The sequence below is a fragment of the Ascidiella aspersa genome, chromosome 3 (genome assembly GCF_963924565.1).
Source record: "Ascidiella aspersa chromosome 3, kaAscAspe10.2, whole genome shotgun sequence".
Lineage (NCBI taxonomy): Eukaryota > Metazoa > Chordata > Ascidiacea > Phlebobranchia > Ascidiidae > Ascidiella > Ascidiella aspersa.
Genome location: NC_139449.1, coordinates 29,394,407 through 29,412,095, shown reverse-complemented (window position 1 = coordinate 29,412,095; position 17,689 = coordinate 29,394,407). Strand labels below are relative to the sequence as shown.

General features: G+C 36.4%; 1 protein-coding gene across 1 annotated transcript; it reads right to left on the bottom strand.

Moving 5' to 3' along the window:
* Positions 1–7,247: 7,247 nt before the first annotated feature.
* On the bottom strand, positions 7,248–14,734 carry LOC146161452 (uncharacterized). Its single transcript, XM_083384303.1, has 11 exons — positions 14,558–14,734; positions 14,108–14,315; positions 12,883–13,020; positions 12,335–12,422; positions 11,964–12,098; positions 11,769–11,892; positions 11,495–11,643; positions 10,843–11,012; positions 10,394–10,554; positions 9,858–10,082; positions 7,248–9,010 (listed from the first exon to the last, which is right to left on the bottom strand). The coding sequence occupies exons 1-11, from the start codon at positions 14,597–14,599 to the stop codon at positions 7,322–7,324; spliced, it is 3,129 nt and encodes a 1,042-aa protein (XP_083240429.1). The 5' UTR covers positions 14,600–14,734; the 3' UTR covers positions 7,248–7,321.
* Between the last annotated feature and the right edge of the window lie 2,955 nt (positions 14,735–17,689).

Genomic DNA, 17,689 nt, shown 5'->3' with positions numbered 1-17,689 from the left:
TAAGCAATTGTAGCCCTACAATTTTTCTCTCCAGCGATGATTTTCGATTTGTTTCTGTATGTCAGATTCGTTTATTTCCTGATGCTTCATCGTCTGCAGGGCGAACACTGTACAAATAAATAACCTGGACTTTGTCAACGAAACGAAGGCGTGGAATAGTTAACTTAGTAGGATTGAAGCTGCTTTTTAAATATTTAAAAAAATATCTTTACAACGTACAAAATTAAAAAAAATATAAGAGTACCCGTTTCCCTATATTCATACGCACCAACCTGTCGGTTCCAAAATGTTATTTGTAACATTCAATTTCTCATTCTCTTCTAACTCTTTTTCATTGTCGGAAATTGAGGAAACGCTTGATATCGCAAGAGTTTCATTCCCAACTTCTTCCTGCTGCACTGTTGGTGAAAATGTTAAGCTCGTTTTCTCGTCAGTTAACCGTCGGTGTTGCTCAGGGCTGGTTTGAGTTTCTTTGTGCTCCTGATAGCAAAAAGTGGAACTTAGCGATGTGTACACACCAAAAGTTTGTAAAGAGTCTGCTCACTTAACCGCATTAGCACTTTGATATCTGTTGTTTTTGTCGAAATTTATTTAATTTTATGAACCTTGCAATCGTTATTTAAAATTTTATTAAACGCAACTGAAACTTAAGGTAGCCCTTATTGTGTTAAAGTGTCTCCCACAACCCATAGATCGCGACACAAAATTTGGTCGCCGATTGCAGTAATTTTATATGATTGGATATTTTGATATTAGTTCTGAGCGAAAGTTTTAAAATAAACTAGAACTTTGCGGAAGCAAAACGAAGAGATTTCTCATATTAATTAAGTTTGTACTTTTTTATGCTGTTTTGTTCGCTTGCAAAATCTTCAGCGAAGAGAATTGCGTCGGAAAAACTTGATTTGTTTAAGCTCAGTATAAGGTTCACCGCGAAACGTTGAGAAACGCTATGTGTTAAAATATTTGAAACATGCGTTGGGTATATCAATTAAGAACTGTACATCGTACTTCCATCTGATTTTATAATTAAAACCTCACCTGTATGCCAACCGATGCAGAACAACCCATGTTAGTTCCATAAAGCAAAACAATAACTGCAATATAATGCCTATGTTTTAAAGCAGTTGTATTCTGTTGAAATAAATAAAGAAATATTCGAATACATTTAACATGCTACCGATACTTCTATATGTGCTTTGATGTTCTTACCAGGCCTAACCAAAACCTGCAACTTTTATGCTCCAAAGTCTATTCTGTCTTACTTAATTGCGTGTTTCAACGCCTATCTACATCTATATTCACTTTCTTATCGCACTGATACCGAGCGATTTTTGGAGTGTATATGCAACATAGGACGAAATAAGATAGTTTTTTTAACGATTTTTTGTCACATCCAATTTCTGAAACCCAAGAATAAATATAATAACCTTAACCGTAAACTTGCTGACAGTTACAACACATCAAATCTGTTTCAGCTGTAAGCGTGCCTATCGTTACCTTGCCAACGGGGCTCCGAACACCAAAGGTACTTCACAACTCAGCCGCATGTGTATTTAAAGTTCCTTATCAGTCATGTATTGTTTGAAAAGCTCATTTCACAAACACAATGGCGCAATCGGGTTTGCTCACGGAACAAATTTATCGTTGACAAAAATATGAACCCGAGCAATAAAACATTTTAATATTTGTACTTTTATAGAACGTAGTAGGTCGAAACTATATTTTAAGTAGGGTATAACGATTTAAAACATAAAAATCCTGTGGTTGAGGACACGGTAAGCCCCGATTTTCGCATGGTCATCCTATTTCTGAAATACAATAACCCAAGTAAACCAGGAAAAGTTTAATAAACTCCCTATAATCTAAGAATTTGGTTTACTTTTCCGGCGGTTTCCAACAGAAATAGCGAAAAATATGAATAATGCAAAAAAGTGATTTCCGCCTCCGTTTTATACGCATTGTTGCTTACGGCCACTTAATCAGGTTGAAATTTTATTGGGCAATTATTGTACTTTAATCGTTTAGTTTTTTTTTACAAAGCCAGTTTTACATTTAGCTTAAAGTCGCCCTTTTTTTGCGCAGGAAAATGTACAAACGTTAACCCGACAGAATATTGTAACCTTATGTATTTGTCTAATATCGCAGGCCCAGCCACATCTGAGTCGTACATAGTTTCCCCACCTATATTTTCCAAACTGAATATAGTTGCGAACAACATAATTATGGTAGAACTCCATACTCCATGCATCTAACACCTTTCATTTGCTTTTGTTTATACCAGAGGTTCCCAACGTGGGCGGTACCGCCCCCTTGTGGGCGTTGGTGAGTTACAAGGGGGCGTTTTGGGTCTGTTTCTAATTTGGGGGGCGCTGAATGCACATAAGGGGGCGTTACATAAAAGTACTTATAGGCTAAATTTTATAAAAAGTTCACATAAAATTAGTAGCAATGTAGGTAACTTTTAACCTTATATGGCAACTTTCGTACTGCGAACTTGTACTAGTTTCCCGACCATTGTTACGTAATAATTGACTTTCTTATGTAAAGTTGTTGGTTGTTGTTGCGTTTCACAGTGTTATACGCGGTAAAATGTTTGTATATTTAAAGCAGGGGCCGCCAACTTACGGCCCGCCACCTCTTTGACAACTAGACACGAGTCCATTTTAAATACTTTTTGACTATTTTAACTTAGTACCGGCAAAAATTTTTCGCGCTTCGCGCGAATGATCTTACATCGTGCAGTTTGTTTACGTTTTGATGCTGTCTTTGCAATAAAATAGCGCTTTTTCACAGTTGCGAACAAACGGAAAACGTATTAAAAATATTAGACATGTATTTTTTTAACATTTTTTTTTTTCGGCAATGTAATCAACACTAGCACGAAATTTGAAAGAAATGTTATCAAACCCCCCAAAAATCGCGTTCGCTTCGCTCGCCAGGTGCGCCAGGACTTAAAGAGCTTACAACTATCTATAAACACTAACGTTATCGAGTTTACTCAAACTAGCTTTATTACACTTTTCATATGTACTAACACTATGGATGAAAAAAATACGAGGTCCGCCTGACCTGATTCACAGTTGTTCTAACATTCCAATAACACAATTCTTAGTCAACATTTTGTGCGCCCCACAGAGACCTTTCTCAGTTTGACTGGTGCCCGTGACAAAAAAAGTTTGCCGACCCCTGATTTAAAGTATTGGTGCAGAAAGTTGAATTTTTCCTGGTAATGACATAACCTGGTGAATTAATGTATCTATAAATTCCCATAGTGAATGTATGTTAGACAACCTAAAATATGACTAACAGCTTATCGAAACGAAAAAGACAATATGATGTTAGGCAACGATTAATATAATACTTTACTGTAAAGCAAGATGAGGGGGGGTGATATGAAATAATATTGAGCCCAAGGGGGCACTAGTGTCAAAAAGGTTGGGACACACTGGTTTATACTAATGTTTCGAATTAAAATAATGGCTTTCATTTTAAAAACATTTACTATTTTTGTCTGTTTTTTACTGAACATACTTTTTTAGCTTTCAATTCACTAAAAAACACAATACACAACCAAAGAACTACGAAAAAATCACAATTTCAAGCATTACGTAAGAAGCGTTCAGAAAAGGAACTATATACAATAGCTAAAAGTGAATAGAATAAAACCAAAAAAACAAACACTTTTTTTAAACTTATTTAAAAAAATAAACCAATTGTATACTAATTAGCATTAAAAATATTTACAGACTCTTTGTAATAGCAAAGCGGCAGTGTCAAAAACCAGCAAGTGAAAAAACAGGAACGCAAGAACTGTCTTTCGAAAATCAGTTAAATGACCTCAAACTGTAGAACGAATTTCACTGTGGTGTCATCAGGCTTTTTCTCGATAACTACACTCACGTTAGAATCCGATGGCCCGGACATGTAATCCCATTCGTACACGAAGTCTGGACCTGACTTGGTTGGCTCTTGGGTCTGGCCGCCAGTGAGAAAAAGCAGCACTTTTCCGTAAGGCATAATCTTGGCCGCGTCGTATTTCGCAAGCTTTAATCGAAATTTGGCCGGAATGTTTCGCTTGATCTTTCCTTCTAAGGGAGTGAATAGCTCACAGCAACTGGCGTTCCACAAATTGTATGACTTTGGAAAGGGAGTTTCACATTTACTGGGGACCAGGGCTTCTATTAATGTATGGTGGCGAGGTGAGGATGAATTTCCAGTATCTTTTAGCGATTTGGCAAAAATTGACAGCCTGTACATTCCCGCCTCCGGAAACCTTGCCTGAATTGTAGTTTTGTTAGGAGAACTTTTGCTATTCATAATAAACTCTAAGCATCCTTCGTTGTTCAAGTTTTTGTTGCAGGCGAAGTTTGGTCAGGTTGCGTTGCTTTTCAAGCGTTTCGGCATTCCTTTGACAAAAGTGGATTAATAACGTGGTTTATAAACCTATATTAACTTGAAACTAGAAAAAAACAATTAAAAGCGTGACATAAATCGGTTGTCCTTTTTATTCAAGCTTATTCGTGGCTACAACTCTACGTTATTTTGTTTAATTTAAATACATAACTTTAGCTATTTCTGGATTGACATAAGTCGCGTTTATTTCTGTAGCAAAACAAGATACAGACTTGTTATAGATATTTAAACCGTTTCACCGCCCCTAAGCAATTGTAGCCTACGTTTTTTCTCTCCAGCGATGATTTTCGATTTGTTTCTGTATGTCAGATTCGTTTATTTCCTGATGCTTCATCGTCTGCAGGGCGAACACTGTACAAATAAATAACCTGGACTTTTTCAAAGAAACAAAGGCTTGGAATAGTTAACTTAGTAGGATTGAAGCTGCTTTTTAAATATTTAAAAAAATATCTCTACAGCGTACAAAATTAAAAAAAATATAAGAGTACCCGTTTCCCTATATTCATATGCACCAACCTGTCGGTTCCAAAATGTTATTTGTAACATTCAATTTCTCATTCTCTTCTAACTCTTTTTCATTGTCGGAAATTGAGGAAACGCTTGATATCGCAAGAGTTTCATTCCGAACTTCTTCCTGCTGCACTGCTGGTGAAAATGTTAAGCTCGTTTTCTCGTCAGTTAACCGTCGGTGTTGCTCAGGGCTGGTTTGAGTTTCTTTGTGCTCCTGATAGCAAAGAGTGGATCTTAGCGATGTGTACACGCCAAAAGTTTGTAAAGAGTCATTAGCACTTTGATATCTGTTGTTTTTGTCGAAATTTATTTAATTTTATGAACCTTGCAATCGTTATTTAAAATTTTATTAAACGCAACTGAAACTTAAGGTAGCCCTTATTGTGTTAAAGTGTCTCCCACAACCCATAGATCGCGACACAAAATTTGGTCGCCGATTGCAGTATTTTACATGATTGGATATTTTGATATTTGTTCTGAGCGAAAGTTTTAAAATAAACTAGAACTTTGCGGAAGCAAAACGAAGAGATTGCTCATATTAATTAAGTTTGTACTTGTTTATGCTGTTTTGTTTGCTTGCAAAATGTTCAGCAAAGAGAATTGCGTCGGCAAAACTTCACTGTTATAACCACGCTCAGTATAAGGTTCACCGCGAAACGTTGAGAAACACTATGTGTTAAAATATTTGAAACATGCGTTAGGTAAATTAATTAAGAACTGTACATTGTACTTGTCGTCACCATCTAATTTTATAATTAAATCCTCACCTGTATGCCAACTGATGCAGAACAACCCATGTTAGTTTCATAAAGCCAATGAAGAATTGCAATGAAACGTCTATGCTTTAAAGCAGTTGTATTCTGTTGAAATGAATGAAGAAATATTCCAAACGTTTGAAAAGTTACCGATACTTCTATATGTGCTTTGATATTCTTACCAGGCCTAACCAAAACCTGCAACTTTTATGCTCTAAAGTTTTATTCTGTCTTACTTAATTGCGTGTTTCAACGCCTATCTACATCTATATTCACTTTCTTATCGCACTGATACCGAGTGATTTTTGATGTGTATATGCAACATAGGACGAAATATGATAGTTATTTCAACGATTTTTAGTCACATCCTAATTGAAACCCAAGAAATAAATCTATAAAAACCTTAACCGTAAACTTGCTGACATTTACAATACATCGAATCTGTTTTAGCTGTAAGCGTGCCTATCGTTACCTTGCCAACGGGGCTCCGAACACCAAAGGCACTTCACAACTCAGCTGCATGTGTATTTAAAGTTCCTTATCAGTCATGTATTGTTTGTAAAGCTTATTTCACAAACACAATTTGGCGCAATCGGGTTTGCTCACGGAACAAAGTTTATCGTTGACAAAAATATGAACCCGAGCAATAAAACATTTTAATATTTGTACTTGTAGAATATATAGTAGGTAGAAACTGTATTTTAATAGGTTATGACGATTTGAAACATAATAATCCCGTGGTTGTGGACACGGTAAGCCCCGATTTTCGCATGTAAGGCTACTTTACATCCTATTTTTTAAATCCAATAACCCAAGTAAACCAGGAAAAGTTTAATAAACTCCCTATAATCTAATAATTAGGTTTACTTTTCCGGCGGCTTTCAAGAGTCATAGCGAAATATCTGAATAATACAAAAAAAGTGATTTCGGCCTACATTTTATACGCATTATTGCTTACGGCCACTTAATCAGGTTAAAATTTTATTGGACCATTATTGTACTTTAATCGTTTAGTTTTTTTTTACAAAGCCAGTTTTACATTTAGCTTAAAGTTGCCCGTTTTTTTGCGCAGGAAAATGCATAAACGTTAACCCGACAGATTATTGTAACCTTATGTATTTATCTAATATCGCAGGCCCAGGCACATTTGAGTCGTACTGAGTTTCCCCACCTATATTTTGCTAACCGTAATACAGTTGCGAACAACATAATTATGGTAGAACTCCATACTCCATGCATCTAACACCTTTCATTCACTTTTGTTTACACTAATGTTTCGAATTAAAATAATGGCTTTTATTTTAAAAACATTTACTATTTTTGTCTGTTTTTCACTGAAGATACTTTTTTAGCTTTTAATTCACAACACACGACCAAAGAACTACGAAAAAATCACAATTTCAAGCATTACGGAAGAAGCGTTCAGAAAACGAACTATATAGAATACCTAAAATTGAATGCAAAATAGAATAAAACCAAAAAAACAAACACTTTTTTTAAACATACCAGTATTTAAAAAATAAACCAGTTGTATACTAATTAGCATTAAAAATATTTACAGACTCTTTGTAATAGCAAAGCCACAGTGTCAAAAACCAGCAAGTGAAAAAGCAGGAACACAAGAGCTCTCTTTCGAAAATCAGTTAAATGACCTCAAACTGTAGAACGGATTTCACTGTGGTGTCGTCCGGCTTTTCCTTGATAACTACACTCACGATAGAATCCGATGGCCCGGACATGTAATCCCATTCGTACACGAAGTCCGGACCTGACTTGGTTGGCTCTTGGGTCTGGCCGCCAGTGAGAAAAAGCAGCACTTTTCCGTAAGGCATAATCTTGGCCGCGTCGTATTTCGCAAGCTTTAATCGAAATTTGGCCGGAATGTTTCGCTTGATCTTTCCTTCTAAGGGAGTGAATAGCTCACAGCAACTGGCGTTCCACAAATTGTATGACTTTGGAAAGGGAGTTTCACATTTACTGGGGACCAGGGCTTCTATTAAAGTATGGTGGCGAGGTGAGTATGAATTTCCAGTATCTTTTAGTGATTTGGCAAAAATTGACAGCCTGTACATTCCTGCTTCCGGGAACCTTGCCTGAATTGTAGTTTTGTTATGAGAACTTTTGCTAATCATAATAAACTCTTCTTTTTCCGTACTTTCGTTTGCATTACATATTAAAAATTTTAGGAGAAAGTGCTTTGGTTCGTTTGTTTGCAATTCTATCTTAAAATCATCTCCACCTCCATATCTTCTGTACGGGAACGTATCTGCTTGTAGCTTCTTTTGTTGAACCGCTGGATCCGAATTGATGAATTTCACAGATAGCTCATTTAGTTGGATTTCTTTGCTAGTAACAAATCCCCATCTGTTAGAAGGGGGAGGAATAAAGGCCTGTGTGCTTTGGTTATATTCTGTTATACCTGAAATTAAAGCCGAATATACACGAGGTACTTGATCAGATGTATCCCTTAGCGCTGCAAAAATGTGTAAAGCAAGTATGGACCTGGGGTCTGTAATAGTTGGTGGAGCACGTAAAGATATTACCGAATTGTTTTTATCTGTTGCTACTAAAACGTACTTATCGTATTCCTCATTAGTAGATTTCAATTCGGCGAGAAGCGTGATTGACTCTGCGTGTTCAATAAACACAGTGCATTCTCCGCTCTGTTTAAAAGTAAGCCAATGCTGCGACAGGGAACTGCCACAATCAGTAGAAATGGCCAAACTCAAGTCGTCAAAATTTGGCTGCCTCGGTCCAAGTGACTGTATCTCAGGAAACAAAATATGAGACTTTGAAGACTGTTTCTGCGATACAATAAGGTATTTAACAAAGGCGGAATGGGTGTCTGATGACCCTTCGCCGTCGCGGTAAAACAAAGTAAGACAGTATTTGCCATTTGCAGGAACACGCACAAACACAAAAAGTGCCATAGCATTGGTTACGAGACGCTCGACCGACCTAATAACAGAATTATCCACTTCGGCCGAATTTATGTCTTTCATGTCATCAATAAAATAAATTGGCATTCTCGATTTGGCAAACGAAAACTCCAGTAGTGCCTCTCCGTTGCCATCGCACTCCACTGTTGGACCGGGATGACTAATAGCATGAACTCCAACATCAGACATTTTCTTAGAAGGACCATAGCACAAGGCATTCTCAAAGAAGGGCGGGACAAGAAGTCCAGATGGTTTGGCTGTTACTTTAGAGCATTCGATTTCAGAAAGGCATATCCAATTGTAACACTCCTCATCGCGATTCTTAAATTTTGTTGATTTTGCGAAGACGTAAAAGAGATATTTACCCGGGTGTGGCAAGAATACATCAAATACCTAAAACAAAACACCAGTTAGTTAATTAAGCTTTATGTGTCCTTGATTCTTCTCATAAAACATAGTAAAATTACGTTTTGTAGTATATCGAAGCATTTTTTATTATTAATAAGGTTTTCGTAGTTTGTGGAAGAGATATGCGTTATAAGGACTTGGAGTCGAACCGACTTTTCCGCTTCTGGTTATTCGGTTCAGGTTCAAAGATGTTTTTCGAAATCTGGTTCAGTTCCGGATCAGTTCGGAGCAATAAAAAAATTCCGGTTCGATAAATTTATTTTCAAAATCGTTTTTTAAAGTTCGGATGGGATACAATATGAGTTGCAGTAAACTTTAAATTGTGGCAAATAGATGTATAGAGTAATCTAAGTTTGATGACGTAGGCATACTGAAAACAAGCCAATCATTATTAACATATATAAAAAAGGCTCGTTTTATGTAATGAATATTCATATTTTTTATAAAATTCCGAGCTTGGCACAACTTGACTCTGTAAACTTCTGTGACACATGGCGGAGTGAACCACTTTTATGTTAGGTTTTCCTCTCCGACTCTAAAATCTTATAAAAAAACGGTTCAGGTTCGGTTACGATGCGAAAAAAATGGTCTAAAAGCGGTTTATAAAGTTCCGGTTCGGGTTGGTTCGACTACCTGGTTCTTTAGAAAAAAAACTAACAGTTCGTACAAGCGGTGTAACCTTTTCGCTGTCGCTGTAATTTGCATAATGCCGCGATAAGCGAAAAAGTTATTTTCGCTTTTGTGCTTTAACGGCTATGTATAGGATTCTACCCGTCTGAAAATGTACTCCAATATCACGAAACAAAAGATAGATTTGTGTTATGAGTCTTACCTCTGTGTCGTTGTTTGCGTAATGCAGCACGTATCTTGGAAATTTCTCACTTCGTTTATTTCTGAGCTTTAATTCGCCGTGAAAATCGGCGTCACCGCGAGCGAAAGGGGGAACTCCCAGCTTTATTTGCACGTGTCCGTGTTGGTCGGCATGGATGACGCCACTTTTGTGAGATATCAGCGACAACTTCAATTTGCTGAAGAGCGGCCATTGTTTGACGTTATCCTTCAAAACATGTCGAATGTAATGTATGCTCAATTGTCTAATCTTGTTTATGGGACTAATTATTATTGTTATAAGTAAAAAACTTCTAACATTTTTTAACAAATGGTGCTACCTTTCAAATTCTATATATTGAAAAAATATTAGGTCTCAAAAAGGTTTTCAATTTGAAAGCAATAAATACCAGCTTTCTGACAAATCAAACCAAATTAATTATTTTATTTATTTCACCTCGAACTTAAGTAACGGTGAAGTTTACTCAAAATTAAATTAAATTTAGTTGTCCTCTTTCCCTTAACAACACCTTATCCTACCTGGAAATGAGCAAGGGTAATTGGAACAGGCAGCAACTGCCATAATGTGTCATCCGGAAAGTGTGTAGTAATCAGATGTTCTGGATCAGTCAGAAAGTAATACTCTTCGTACTCATAGACCAGATTTTTTGATTTAGCTGTATCCTCATCTTCTTCTTCGCCTGATTTTTGGCACCGAAATAGGTACATAAAATGATTTCTATACCGCCCTCTGCACAACATTTTAATGCAACTCTGGATGTAAGGTTTAATAATTTAATTTTGTAACTGATGTAGGCCTACTGCATTCTCTTAACATATATATATATATATATACTGGTAGCCCAGGAAGTTTTTTGCATTACTCTATAATATTCTCTCTATAGGCACACTGGCCAACCGCGGGTCACAGTTTAAAAATCAAAATTATGTACGTTACAGTGGGTAAATGCAGATAACTCGAGACTAACCAATTATCGACCGGGCTCCCCAATGTGTGTCAATCAAACGCCATTGTTTGTCCAGAAGTACGGCGTTCCAGGTTCCTCTTTGATCTGACGTCGAAGAAAATTTGTGGTCTGGGTAATATCCATGACCCTTGACATATCCTTTAATTTCTTTTGCAAAGAGACCTGCAGCACTAAAAGCATAAGAAAAGTTCTAGGTGGATAATAAATAACTAATGGCCAAAAACGACAGTAACAAAAATTAAACGTCCAGACTCCAATTATTTCCTTTATATGATTTGGGTGTTAGTAATTGACTTGATATTGGTGTCCATTTGACATTCGACAGTTTCCGCAGGGTAGCACAGGCTTGTCTATATTGATAATTAATTTTTAACGTGGACGTACAAACTAAATGAATTTTTTAAAAGCTGTAGGCCATTATATTCCGATCATGCTGTGAAATGTAGGATTCTTTCATCTAAAAAAGAGCCATATATAGCTCGCGAGCCATAAGTTTCCGACCCCTGCCGAAGGCTATTTATAAATTATACTGCATTATAAATATACTGTGCACAGGAATAGGTTACGAATCACTGGAAAACTAACTATTCACAACTTTATACAATATATCAGAAATACCCAGCCTTTATATTAAATATTTACACCATTATACCTGCACAGCCGTACAAACAACGAAGGATAGCTTTTCTTTTCTGTTTTAATTTGTTGTAGATACCCAAGTGGCGAGTCTGGATTTAAATCGTTTGGAAAACTGATGGAATTTAAATCTTGAGATGAAATCCAGTGAAAAAGAATGCGAACCTAGTAAGAAAAATAACTTGACCTTTTTAGAGACATTTCTTTGCGTCTATATTTCTTTTTATGTTGGTATATGTATTAAACGTACTGCCATGCACTAAAATCATACTCTATAATAGTAAACTTACTTTTTCAAGGTCAGACAAATCTCTGATGAACAGATTTTCCATTAGTTCAGAAAAGCTAACGTTAGACGGCTTAAGTCGTATTGCGTAATCTTCCAGTTCCGAGAATAGGTCCGTGCTGTTACCACTGAAACACAATTGTAAGGGTAAAAATTGACAGGTCCTTTATTGCGACTTTGTCAATAGTTGTAGGGTTACCTGTACAGTACTTCTTTAGTTGTCGTTTGCATTTTATCACCGACTTTTGTTTGTTTTAGCTTCCTTCGTTCTTCAAGTGTTTCTTGCAAGCGGATCCTGGTCAAGTTGCGTTGCTTTTCAAGTGTTTCAGCATTCCTTCCACAAAAGTGCATCAATAACTTAGTAAGTGTTATCGGATATAATTAGGCCTTCGAATTATAGAAATTGTAAAACATGTCATCACTTTGTTTTAACAAAAATTTAAATTTCATTGAAATGTACAAACGTACGTAATTCCGTTTACTTTAATTAAATGAAAAAAAGTATCTATTGCATAAAAATAAGTTTCTATTTTAAAACCGTTTCATCGCGTTTTTACAATTGTAGCCTACAATTTTTCTCTCCAGCGATGATTTTCAATTTGTTTCTGTATGTCGGATTCGGTTATTTCCTGGTGCTTTATCTTCTGCTGGGCTACCACTGTAAAAAATAAATAACCCGAACTTTAGTAAAAAAACAAAGGATTATTCAATGAAAAAATTCAGTGTGTTTAAGGCTTTTTTAGCAAATACGTTGTACACTTCTGTGAAATTGTTTTAAACAGTTTAGTTTTAAACTTATGTAAGTGTATAGCAGGTGAAGTTAAAATTGTTTTTTATCTTTGTGGTGTAAATTGTTCAATTCAAAGTAACGGATTCTTGCTGTACCATCTTGCGAATCACACTGCTCTATCATTTGTAACTCTGGTTTCTAAAGACGGGACACAATAATTGTTTCTAGGTGATTTAATAAAAAAGTTAAAAATCTAGAGGAAAAGTATGAAGCGTTTTTCAAGCGTTTATGGCAGAGGTATCAAGTAGGCATGATATTATAATTATAATGGAGAACACGATTCATTTCAAACAAAAAATCCCATCACAGGCAACCCTACCCTACCAACCTTTCGGTCCAGAAGAGTTGTTGGCATCATCTACTTTCGTATAATCGCTTAACGCTTCCACATCATCAGAAATGGAGGCATCGCTCTTTGTAGGAACAAAATCGTTCCCCTTATTAACTTCTTCTCGTTGCAGTGTGTCTAAAATTTTCGAACGTCATATTTTTTTAAACAATACCGCTATCAAACTAGCCTTTATAATTGAGTAGGGAAAGATTGTCCTAGATCAGGGGTTGCTAATTTTTTAAAACCGCGGTCGCATGAGAAACTTAAAATGTAATGGGTCAAAAGTAGGATGTTAAACACACAAACTATAACGTCATACTCCGCTATATAACAAATAAGCTAATCAAATTGTTATTACGTCAGGAGTTTTGCTCAAATGAGCAATTTAAGTGAATTTAAAAAAAAATAGAAAAATGCTACTATGGGCTGTTTGTTTTAAAATGTAAACTTTAATTTAGACATAGAGGGGGCGTTAAGCATGGAGCGCAGATAAAAAATGTAGGCCTTCATTGCTTGATATATTGGCGTTAATTAAGTTGTGGGATGCGTTGAAAAAAAGATGCGTTGAAAAAATGTTAAAATACTTCAATATTTCGCAAAAAACAACATACAATGTGTTTTTTGCTATTGAGGCTTTAAGTTACCGATGTGTTACTTGTGATATACAATGGTCATATTCCAAAGACGGTATAAATCGTGTGAAACACACAACATGGCAATAAATAAATTAGGTCGACAAAACGTGAATCGGTATGTTTCAGAGTTTAGAAAACGGCCAGTATTTCGTTCGTGTTTTATATATTCGACCAAAGCGCAAAAAGAATATATATTAGACTAAGTTTTTAAATTTTCGTTGGGGATAAGGGTATAGTGCAGAGGAAGCTGTCTGTGTAACGATGCCAAAAAATCTCGTTAAAATTGCGAGAAAGACAAAAGAGATTCGCGCGAAGTGTGAAAGTAATTACCATTTTAGTATTTCAAACAGGCTAAAATAGAGTTTGACGGGTCCGTCCCTGGAAAGATTGATTACGATAAAATCAAACAAGTAGAAACTCGACCTTGTTTTCGATTAGCTCAGCCTATGTATTTTATGAAAAAAAGCCAAAAAGTGTAAGTGTCTTTCAAGCGTTTATGGCAAAGGTACCAATTAAGCATTATTTTATTTAAAATCATTTTTATAAGCTGAGAACTATTAATTATAAAAAATGTGGATGAACACAACCTCTCGGTCCGGAAAAATCGTTGGTATCATCTTCTTTTGTATCAGCGTTCAACGCTTCTTCATCATTAGAAATGGAGCTTATGGTACAAACAAAATCGTTCCCATTATTAACTCCCCCACGTTGCACGGTGGCTATCAATGTCAAACTTGTCGTTTCGTGATTTAACTTTCGGTGTTCGCCAGGGGTGGTTTGAGTTTCTTTGTGCTCCTGGTGGAAAGAAGTTACAAAACCGTAAATTAGCCTTTTAATGGCATTCTAGACTTATACGATTCGCAAACTTAAGCTTTTCTCAAGTTACAATAGACGCCTTTCATTATAGAAGTTATTTAATTTTTTGGTTTTTATAATCTGGCAATATTTTTTTGTGATACTTCACAATCGAAAACAAAATCTACTGAAATATGGTAGAATATTCGAAATGTAACCATCTGGTTTCGTTATAAACTCACCTGGATAATGCGTACTGTTGCAATGCTTTTCGCACAATCCATCTCCCTCCCCTTATAAAACTTGCAGTAAAAATATGTCTATTTGTTTTAAGCACTTGCAAAAACATAAAATACGTGCTCTCTCCGTATTATGTCTTAGTTATATTACAGATGCAAACGCAAAGTAGTTTTGATAGACTTTCTTTTTCCCTGACACCTTAATGCGTATAAAGTTTGTCTAGAGGAGGGGTCGGCAACCTTTTTGTAGTTGCGGGCCAAAACCAACCTCAGAAAGGTCTCTGCGGGCCGCACAAAATGTTAACTAAGAATTATGTTGTTAAAATGTTAAAACTACCGTGGCGGACCTCGGATCTTTTTTGCGCCTAAAACGTGTTTAATTACATTTAAGGGGCAGTAATAAAGTATTGGCGCAAAGCACGAATAAAATGCGTTTGTTTGGTTTAAAATCCGAGTCCACACATCGTCATCCATACTACTAATGAAAAGTGTAATAAAACTACTTTGAGGAAACGCAATAAAATTAGTTAATCTAGTTGAGTGTTTGTCAACCTTTTAAAGTTCGGGCACACCTGGCGAGCGAAGCGAGCGCGATTTTATTTTGGCATAACGCCATTTCTTGCAAGTTTGCATTAGCCTACATTGCCGACAATAAAAACTAATAAAAAAATATATGTCCAATATTTGTGAATACGTTTTCCGTTTATCCGCGGCGCACTTGGCAGCCTTCCACGGCACAACGGCAAAGAAGCGCTGATCTATATTTCAAAAGACAGCGTCAAAACGTAAACAAACCGAATGGAAATCGATCATTCGCGCGAAGCGCGAAAATTTTTCGCACTTACGTGGTTAAAATAGTTAAAAAGTATTTGAAATGGAATCGTGCCTAGTTTGTCAAAGAGGCGGCGGGCCGGATGAATTTCATCGGCGGACCGGATCCGGCCCGTGGGCCGTAGGTTGCCGACCCCTGGTCTAGAGTCTAGACGATTTTCATTTAAAGGTTGATATCCAAGAACTTACCCTCCCTTCATATTTTTTTGTTCTCGCCCAATTTGAGTTTAACTAAATTTTCTCGTCTATTTCCCGGTCTGCGCAAACTTATATATTCACATTATGTGCATTTTCCCCTGGAGTACATATTGGTAAAAAAACAACCCATGGTTTTTAAAAAGAAAACGTGTAATGCGATAACTGGCAGATCACAAAATCAGGGAAAACTATTAACAAATATAATAAACGACCTGTACTTATTATTACATTTAAAGGGTAATAAACGTTAAATTTATATAAACGACCCCAGGTTGACAGACCTATTTTTTATTCGTATAATTTGAAATTTTGACGTGTGTTTGATCTGAAATCATGCGTATAGTTATGGTTATTAAAACTGCATTCACTTGTTGGTGATGTTTAACCAGGATGACCTTGAGCATCCTTCAATACATCTGAGGATGCAAAAATCAATTACCCACTATCTGGAATCCAACATAATTGTCTGATCCATATCGTGTTGCTTTTCTACAATCGTTTAACAAACAAATATACTAAAGCAGGAAAATGTGCGTAACTAAGCTGTTTTTACTTGCAACACTGAATAGCTGAGCTTACACCTTCGATCGAGATCGGTAATACAATTTCCATTTATTTTGAACGTGCCAGAGTTTGAATGACATTGTGTGGAGGGTGGTATTGTGTTGCTGTTTATGAAAGGCGAGAAGATTTACCCGCCTTTGAGGCCGGCAAATCACATGAACAATGTGAGATTTCACAATTGTTTTTTTAAATAACACCCGCGTTTTCACTTCGGGAGTTTTAATTGACGTGCCGTATTGTCCGCATTTGATTTGAAATCGAATTATGCTGAAATATGAGATATGTGGGATATGTTTTCTTGAGCGCTCGAGTAAAACGAGTAACAAGGTGACTCTTGTATTTTCATAAACGCAATTAAAATGTATTTGAATTCCTCTCGCTTCTATGGTTTTAACAGTGTTTTTTAACCGGGTTGCGCCAATCCATTTTTAGGGGAGCGCGAGCTTTAGGCTGCTACGATAGTTTTTGTATATTGATTTTAGCGGATCCATGCTACGCTTGGTGTTCGCTTTGTTTTTATGCTGTCTCGTGCTTTACGTCGAAATATTTTTCACAGCCCATAAAGCATGGGTGGGCAATCTTTTCAACACAAGGGCCAGTAAGGAAATGTAATGCTTACAGGAGGGCCGCCCATTAAACATATACTAATTCATATGTTCAGCTTTTACTAGAAAAACTAATGAGCTACTATGCTGCAACTACCGCAGTTTTGTCAGTGCTTTCTACTTGTGGATTCGGAAATAACTTTTCCTACAATTCAAATGACGCCTTTCTCGTACGGATCGGCTCAGTACAATTTAACTAATGGCCATTATTCAAAACCAGCTGTTCAACATAACATCTCAGTCAATATGCCTGGCAAAGGTCTGTTACACGTTGACCGTACTAGACAAGTGTAATTGTTGCAAAACAATTCTTTATCGTAACAACATGACGCAAAACTATGAATCAAGATTGTTTTATAATAGATGCTTCCCATTCGAGTTCATCTGTATTAGTGTAACGGTTTAGCTAGCTTATGGATTACATCGCACTTCAAACAGGAAACTGATAGAGCAAAAGTCCCAACATGATGCACACTCATAGCCTTATTTAGGGAAAATTAGCTGGAAGAAAGTGAAGGGCCGCACAAAATTTGGAAAAAGGCCGCATGCGGCCGGCGGGCCGCACGTTGCCCACCCCTTCCACGAAGGTTTAGCTTGTTTAATTCTGTAGTTATGTAAACGTGTATCGTTAGCGATTTACGCAAAAACTGGCTTTAAGTCTGTGGCCTATGCTATTTTAGTGCAGAATTTAAAATTACCAGCAATCAACAAAATAAGGCATAGTCCACTACAAAAAGCTGATTTGAAGATAAAATTATTAAAATATGCGCATTCAGTAAAACTACACACTTATTATTTTATTAAAATATTAATTGATAATGAGTTTGCATCATAAGAAACGTGATTTTTATAAGTGAAACAATAAACAGAAAAACTGCCGGAACAAACGGTGATATCTAAATATTTTTAACAGCTGAGTGTTTATCGATATTTTGGC

Coding starts and splice junctions, on each gene's coding strand:
- LOC146161452 (XM_083384303.1), bottom strand. CDS start 14,599: ATGGATTGTGCGAAAAGCATTGCAACAGTACGCATTATCCAG. Junction 13,021..14,107: donor CGATTTTTCCGGACCGAGAG/GTTGTGTTCATC, acceptor CGAAAATTTTAG/ACACACTGCAACGAGAAGAA. Junction 11,893..11,963: donor ACTAAAGAAGTACTGTACAG/GTAACCCTACAA, acceptor ATTGTGTTTCAG/TGGTAACAGCACGGACCTAT.